Source organism: Salvelinus alpinus, chromosome 15 (assembly GCF_045679555.1).
Source record: "Salvelinus alpinus chromosome 15, SLU_Salpinus.1, whole genome shotgun sequence".
In the NCBI taxonomy this organism is placed as follows: domain Eukaryota; kingdom Metazoa; phylum Chordata; class Actinopteri; order Salmoniformes; family Salmonidae; genus Salvelinus; species Salvelinus alpinus.
In genome coordinates, this window is record NC_092100.1 from 36,699,655 (window position 1) to 36,707,640 (window position 7,986).

General features: G+C 44.7%; 1 protein-coding gene across 1 annotated transcript; it reads right to left on the minus strand.

The window, feature by feature from the left end:
* Window positions 1-3,101: 3,101 nt before the first annotated feature.
* Window positions 3,102-7,390, minus strand: LOC139540009 (zona pellucida sperm-binding protein 4-like). The gene is made up of 8 exons (XM_071343498.1): window positions 6,675-7,390; window positions 6,223-6,410; window positions 5,888-5,985; window positions 4,770-4,927; window positions 4,497-4,689; window positions 4,003-4,150; window positions 3,435-3,510; window positions 3,102-3,308 (listed from the first exon to the last, which is right to left on the minus strand). Exons 1-8 carry the CDS (start codon window positions 7,324-7,326, stop codon window positions 3,205-3,207), a joined length of 1,617 nt encoding a protein of 538 aa, XP_071199599.1. The 5' UTR covers window positions 7,327-7,390; the 3' UTR covers window positions 3,102-3,204.
* Window positions 7,391-7,986: the final 596 nt, after the last annotated feature.

Consider the following 7,986-nt stretch of genomic DNA (forward strand, 5'->3'; position numbering starts at 1 on the left):
AGGAACAAGGGGGATCTCTAAACTATGGGCAAATGAACGGTCAATAAAATTCCCAGCCGCGCCTGAATCTACGAGCACCTTATGCTGGGAATGGGGGGAAAACTCAGGAAATTGAATACACATACATGTGAGCAACAGGGGGCTCTGGGTGAGTCTGGTGCCGACTCACCTGGGGTGACACGATAGTGCCCTGCCTGCTGCCTCGACTCCCTGAGGAACCCCCCCAGCACCGACCAGCAGTGTGCCCTCTGCGGCCATAGATGGTGCAGGGAATGGCCCCTCCTCCGGTCGCCCTTAGCGCAGCACCTTCCAGCTTCATGGGCGTCGGCGCGGAGGTGCTGGGGGGTGGAACTGACAGGCCCCGATCCTGACGTCCGCAGGTAGCCAGCAGGTTGTCCAGCCGGATGGACAGGTCCACCAGCTGGTCTAACGTAAGGGTGGTGTCTCAGCAGGCCAACACCCAACGTACGTCCTCGCGCAGACTGCACCGGTAGTTATCAATCAGGGCCCTGTCGTTCCATCCCGCGCTGGCGGCCAGTGTCCGGAAGTCCAAAGCGAAATCCTGCACGCTCTTCGTCCCCTGCCTCAGGTGGAACAGACGTTCACTCGCCGCTCGACCTTCAGGCGGGTGGTCGAACACTGCCCGGAAGCGGCGGTTGAACTCCGCGTAATGGTTCAAAGCCGCGTTTCCTTCACTCCATACGGTGTTGGCCCACTCCAGGGCTTTGCCTGAGAGGTAGGAGACGAGGGCGGACACGCTCTCACGTCCCTAAGGAGCCGGGTGGACGGTCGCCAGGTAGAGCTCCAGCTGGAGTAGGAACCCCTGGCATCCGGCAGCCATCCCATCATACTCCCTCGGGAGCGCGAGTCGAATCCCGCTGGGACCGGTTGAAAGAGGGGTGGACAGTGGGGCCTGCTGTAGTGGGGCTGGTGGAGGCGCTGGACGACCACCTCCTCTCTCCCAACGATCCATCGTCTGCAGCCCGCGATCCATGGCGGTGCCCAGACGTTGCAACATGGTCGCGTGCTGCTGGACGCGCTCCTCTACCGACACAGGGTTTGTCGTCTGCTCCTGCTGACTCCGTTATAGGTGAGTGATTCTGTAATGCGTCTGTGTGTAGCTGGTGCAGATGAGTCAGGCGCAGGACAGCAGATATAAGTATTGAAAGCAATTTACTCAACAATAAAACACAATACACGTCAAATAAATATAACGGACTGCACTACAACGAACAATCACTCACAAACAAACATGGGGGAACAGAGGGTTAAATAATGAACAAGTAATTGGGGGGGTTTAAACCAGGTGTGTAAGACAAGACAAAACAAATGGAAAATGAAAAATGGATCGGCGATGGCTAGAAGGCCGGTGACGTCGACCGCCGAACGCCGCCCAAACAAGGAGAGGGACCGACTTCGGCGAAAGTCGTGACAGGAGGACACCGTGTTGTGCCAATATATCCCCCAAACACCAGCTTCGAGGGCATTATCACTTTTATACAACAGGTTACCAACATATTAAAATAATGATTGACATATTTTCATTATTTTTATTTTGATGAATTCATTCGTACTATTGCATCCTTCCACAGGATATAGTCCCGACACAAATCTAGGGTTGCTATCCAAGCCGGCTGGTGGTTCTATCGGTTTGGTTGCCAGAGACGCAACCCGGTCGTTCAGTCTTTTTGTTCTGTATCTATGGACGCGACACATTCGTTCGTTCTAAATGTTCCATTGCCATACTGGCTGTCAACGTTCTTATCCCTTGCTTGCTAGCTAGCCAACTATGGCTAACTTACATTCACGTCAGCCAGCATAAAAGGAAAGTTGCTGCATTTGCGTTAGTTTAAGCTGTTTTCTAGTGACATTTATTTGTATACATCCATAACAATGAGTTATTTAGACGTGATATCGCCTGGCATAGAAAATGTGCTCACTCGTCAGGACACTGTTGTTCAGAGCAGCTAGCTAACACAATCACTTCAAACTGTAGATGGAAAGACTACAAACTAGCACTTTGCTTCGTTTGACCTTTTTTCAATTTCCATTTCTTTGTAGGTATCAATAAAAATTATGCCAGCTGATTCATGATTTCGACTGGCTGAGAAACGCTGCCTGCTTGTCTGTCTCGTCCCGACTCCTGATACGTTCATTACTATGGGACAGCTGGAGATCGAATTTTAATATTGAAACAATGTTGCAAATATCGGGGAGAACAACAGCAAGGTTTATACAAATCTCCGCTGTGAAAACTAAATGTTAGTCTAAAAGAAATGTGAGAATTTCTAGATGTTTTTTATGGTGGAGATTAAGTTTATAAATTTCCTGGCTAGACTGATGAGACAGTGGATTGCACAGTCAGATGGAACAGAGTAAATAGGCATTTTAACGTCATAGATTTAGCCAGTGGTAATTTGTGGAATAGACACCGGCTGGAATGCTGTTTTAACCAATCAGGATTAGACCCACCCGTTGTATAATAATTGTTAGCTTGTGGTGGCTAATGTTAGCTGAAGTTTTGCAGTGGCTGTTTAAAGAAAACCGAACAATGGATTCAAATTTCTCCTGGCACATAAACTACTTTCAGGATGTGGAACCATCTAACAACAAGTTGTAAAATCCTGAACTTGTTCTTCAAGAGGAAAGTTCATAGCCAGATTGACCATTTTGACAATAGGCTTTCAAATTTTAAAGTACAACGCCATGCTCCCGAAATATTAAATATTTTGAATTAAAAGCTTGGGCTGTGTAATTTATTTCTGATTTAAAAACAACATCTTGAATATATCCTGAGTCAAAAGTCAAAATAATGTTTTAGCCCACTAAAGCCTATACACTAGCTCAAGGAAGGGGCTAACACAATTCATCTCCAAGACAAGGTTACTCATCACTTGGGCCAAGCCTGTCACTTCTGACACCAATGTGACAGAGTGTGACTCAAACTATGTGCTTCACCTCTGTTATGCACACAGACACACACCACACACACACACACACACATCAGTGGAGGCTGGTATCACTTTAAAGTAGAGGAAGGCTCACTGTAATGGCCGAATGGGATGAATGGAACTATAACCAAAAAATGTACGAACAACAAGTTCGAGGACAGTCAGATTTATTTGCACATGCCTCACTGTGAAGTCATCATGACAGCCGACAGCACCACGGTGACAAAGGGCTTGAGTTAAGTCAAAAGATTTTCTAGTTGGTGAGCTCCCTTGTGTCAGTCAGGATCAGTTCTCCACTGGAAACCAAATTAGACTTGATTCTGGTGGTCTTCTGAACTGCAGCAGGAATGTCTCTCCCTGGAAAAAACATTTTATGTGGTCAGTTGCAGAGAGAGGGATGAGACTCAAACTGTAGGGAAGGGTAGAGGGGAATGAAACTATTTGCTGGAATGGAATGCAGCCTATCAGAGAAAAGTAACTCACTCTTTCTGTAGCATCTTGGTTCACAGGTGTCTCCAAGGGATGGCTGGCACACAGCTGTATTACAATGGATGAACACCTACAAGAGACGGTACAAATTTTTAAATGCAATAATTATCTAGCCAGGTAATTACTACCCAAGAATAAATTAGAGTAGTTTAATATTTATGTAAACTATATGCTTTTATATTACATATGTAATTGTAAGAAATAGGCCTACCAGAAAGTACCAATTGTGACCAAGCAAGCCGATACAATTTTGTTAAATCATTAATTACCAATAATTAGTGGCAATAATTTCACAAATACCAATTGTAATAGGACAGTGAAAAGTGTTCTCAAAAATCTAATGTAAGCATAAGGTACAGCACTTCTATTTCATGCATGAATTTAATAAACAGTGTTAGCATGATAATCAACAACATCAATGTAGTTGTTTCAACCCTCTGATAATAATTACGATTAATTTTAACTCTATGGTTCCAGTAGAATTAGAACACAGTCATACCCTCAGAATTAAATAGAACAATATCTGTAAATATGTAACATAAATGTATCTCTATGGTCATACCGTCTCCCGCAGGGGGGTCATAGACATTGGATCCACAAAGGTGAACATCTTAAGGACGAAGCGCCTGTAGTGGCTTGGGAAGGACAGACCCGAAGAGGGTCCCACATTGATGGGAGTGGTCAGGTAACGGTCATCCTGGTAAGGACATCTAATGATATGAACGGAGAGAGAGAGAGAGAGACAGAGAGAGTGAGACGTAGACAGACAGATTCATGTTCAAGTATCTGTCTGTCTGCGTCAGGGTTGGCATGCCGCATGCCATGTTATGACTCTCAATTTGCCGTTACCCCCCTTTACACCAGCAACGGCAAATACATTGATCAAGGCTATGAGATGAGACATTGGTTTGATAATAAAGAGGTATTTTTTAAGTGAATAACTCCAAGAGCTGCTGAACATTTTCCTCATCTTCACAAGGAACGGCAGAACAGTAATTGGACGAAACAGTTACTAAAATGTTTATTACTTCTACTACTACCCATTCAGATATTTACCCTTCAATGAGAAGGTCCCACTGGGGCAGGCTGAGAGGGTTTGGGGTTGTGGTAGCCCAGCAGCGACCCAGGGTCAGCACAATGTTGGGATCTGTCCTCGCCAGGATGCGAACCTCAGCGTACACGGGATCCCTGAGGACCTTGGTGACAGGGTAGTCTGCCTCTGTGTAGTAAGAGGTGTAGGCCACGTCCTCTGTTTCAAAAGAGGAAAGATTCATTCATTCACCCATTTATTAATCCAACAAACCAATCAATGAATTTAGTGCCACATACCTTCATTACATCCCTTGGTATGGCATGATCCGCTGCCCAGTCTGAGCTCAACTGTGAGGGGTCCAGGAGCTATCTCAGGATTTGGAGGAGGGACCGGCCTCACGTCAATAACCACAGCCACAATGGTGCTGCCCTTATATCTGCACTGGAATGTTAGACTGGGAAGAAATGGCGTGTGGTCAGACATCTTGAATGTGTCTGAGAGACTTTAAAGCAGGACATATAAGGTGATGACTAAAGATCCCATTGCTTATTTAACAATAAAAATTGTGTTAACTCCAGTGTCTTGTTAAAATTTCCAACCAGGGGCCTCACTTATCAAAGGTGAATGCACACAAAAGAGACTCTAAACCTTGTGTTCGCCAGTTTTCCCATAAAGGTTGGCATTTATCCTTGTTGACAGGAAAGTGTGGGTATCTCCATGCAAATCTCTGACTGTGCATACACAGAACTTAGAGCGGTTGATCAATTGTCTTGCAAGCAAATATTGTTATTTTGAAAGAAATTAATGTGTACAGGAATTATAATAATGGTAAGCTAATAAGAACAGAACGTAGACCTAATCATGACATTTATACATTTTCCATTGGTAATGTATGTTGCCCAATGTGTTTCTTTAACTTTTATTATATAGGCCTAAATTATGTCTCTCCTTTTCTCACGACTGGTTTATTCCCACCATTTATCCATCGCTCATTTAATAGCCTAACATGCTCGGAAGTAAAGACCGGTAGCCTATTTAAATTGGGTAGGCTACAGTATTGTTAGGAATGCAACATCATAGCCTATTTAAATTCAGAGCCTATACCAAAGCAGGATAAGCCAAATATTTAACAACAATTCGTATTTTCACGAGTGCAAAAATATAGTATGGCTCTAATTTATCAATGAAAACATGAGTATGTGCTGAGTTCGACAGTTTGAATGATCCCAATAATTTGTTGCTCAAGCTATTCTTAGAATCTCCACGTACCCCATAATTTTGTAAGAAATGTATGCACGGTTGATAAATGAGGCCCCTTGCCCCATTTATAGTACACAACAATTTAAAGTGATGGTTCCTTAGGATGTTGTTGTTATTGTGTTGTTATTATAATACTTTTTTAAATATCACCTACTCATATTGGCTGTCCCTGGTGATGGAGCCAAAGGGGCCAACCCCCACTTGATATGAAGAGGACATCCTATTCTCATAGATAATAGTATCAGTTTCCTCCTGCAATAAACACAACTATGTTATACAGCTCATCTTTAAGAGGCAAAATCACTATAGCTTTAACAAAGAGCTTTTGTCACAATGTGGCAGCATCTTTAAACCTGAATAAACAATCAATGATATGATCATGATATGATCATTGTTGCAACCAATACAGAATATGTTATCCAATTATTTGAAGGAGAGAGGAGCTACTTCCCTGTACTGAGACTGAAGCCAGGCACAGGTGATACGTACCGTCATGACAGTTCCACATTCAGTGACTTTAAACTGGTAGATGGCGAAGGCAGAAGTTGTGCCAATAGCGTTGCAGTGGGGTCCGTTTCCCCCCAGCAGGCTGATGGAGTCCAGTTCCAGGTTGGGCAGAGTGGCATCCCTGGCCACCACCACCACAAACTGGCCATCCTTGGTACACTGAACAGTCACTGGTGACAAAGAGCATAACAAAAACATGAAGTTAGTGTCCTTGAGTAAATTGGAGCATGTTGGAACATGTTGATTTTAAACTGCTTCGCATAAAGATTGTCCATATATAAGTGGAAGTGGAATCAGTGAGAGTTCAGAATACAATGATTTGTTTTCTGGTGAAGTGCGATAAACAAGTTTCTCTGAGGGGGCAATACATAAAGTAAAACCGTACTGTTACAACATGGAGTTCTAGAGTAAAATGAGCATGGTCAAACACCTACCTGCTTTTCCGTAGAAGCACATCCGTCCATCAAAACAGCAGTTAATGGCCTCACAATGGGCGGCAGTGATGTCAGGAAGTCCACAATGCACTTTGTTTTGGGGCTCAACATCACAGCTCTGCTTTGAGCCTGGGTCAGAGGGGAATTTAGGCCTCTGAAATGGCTTAGAGGGTTGGGCAGGAAACTGAGGGACTTGAACAGGCCACTGAGGGGGATGGGCAGGCCTCGGAAGGGGGTTGGCAGGCCACTGCTGGGGTTGGGCAGGCCTCTGAGGTGGTTGGGCAGGCCTCTGAGGTGGTTGGGCAGGCCTCTGAGGTGGTTGGGCAGGCCTCTGAGGGGGTTGGGCAGGCCTCTGAGGGGGTTGGGCAGGCCTCTGAGGGGGTTGGGCAGGCCTCTGAGGGGGTTGGGCAGGCCTCTGAGGGGGCTGGGCAGGCCACTGAGGGGGCTGGGCAGGCCTCTGAGGGGGCTGGGCAGGCCACTGAGGGGGCTGGGCAGGCCACTGAGGGGGCTGGGCAGGCCTCTGAGGGGTTTGGGGAGGCCATGACGGTGGTGTCTGGATGGGTGGCCACCCTGGTTTTCCCAAGTAATCCTGAGCATCACACAGCCAGCCAAGCGTGGCCACTGCCACTAGACAAACTGCACTCCACTTCATCGCAATGGCTTCGCTACAAGAACTAATCCGCAATGTTCACTGGATGCTGTGATGAGGATGAAGGAATTGCGGCCACCTTTATAATAGATGGAGCGTTGTTTACTTATTGGAAATCCGCCCCCTCTTTATCTGACCGTTCCTTTTCTGAGGGGTCAAGGTTTTAGCCCTGGCTAATGTTCCTTTAGTAGCACACTATTCAAAACAGTTGTGTAACATTTGCGAACATCCAACATTTCGGTCATGGCCTTGAGAAAGGTCTTTGTGACCGACACGTCATGTCATTGGAGGCTTTGCCAGTTCTGTCAGTATCTAATTTGCTCCTAGTTGTTGCATGTGACAATATATATATTTATTTATATACTTATTTTGATAGTCAGAAACAATCCAAAATGATTTACGCATTATAAATAGATAATTAGACAATTTTGTATATATTACAGTCTTTTTCAATCACTTTGGTGCCATTTTCACAAGTATATAGTACATTTTCACAACTCTAAGCACAAAAATCTAAACAGATCATTAAAATGGCTTGTGGTCAAAGCTATAAGCATAGTACAACAAACAAATTCATAAAATCACTTTTACACTGCACCAAATCACTCTTAAAATCTACTTTTCAAAATGCAATATTCACATTACTTTTGATGTTTTTTCTTG

Excerpts from the sequence above, each read along its gene's own strand:
- LOC139540009 (XM_071343498.1), bottom strand. The coding sequence starts at position 7,326 with ATGAAGTGGAGTGCAGTTTGTCTAGTGGCAGTGGCCACGCTTGGCTGG. Across the intron at positions 5,986-6,222 it reads AATGTGGAACTGTCATGACG|GAGGAAACTGATACTATTAT; the intron begins GTACGTATCACC and ends TGTTTATTGCAG. Across the intron at positions 3,511-4,002 it reads TGACCCCCCTGCGGGAGACG|GTGTTCATCCATTGTAATAC; the intron begins GTATGACCATAG and ends CGTCTCTTGTAG.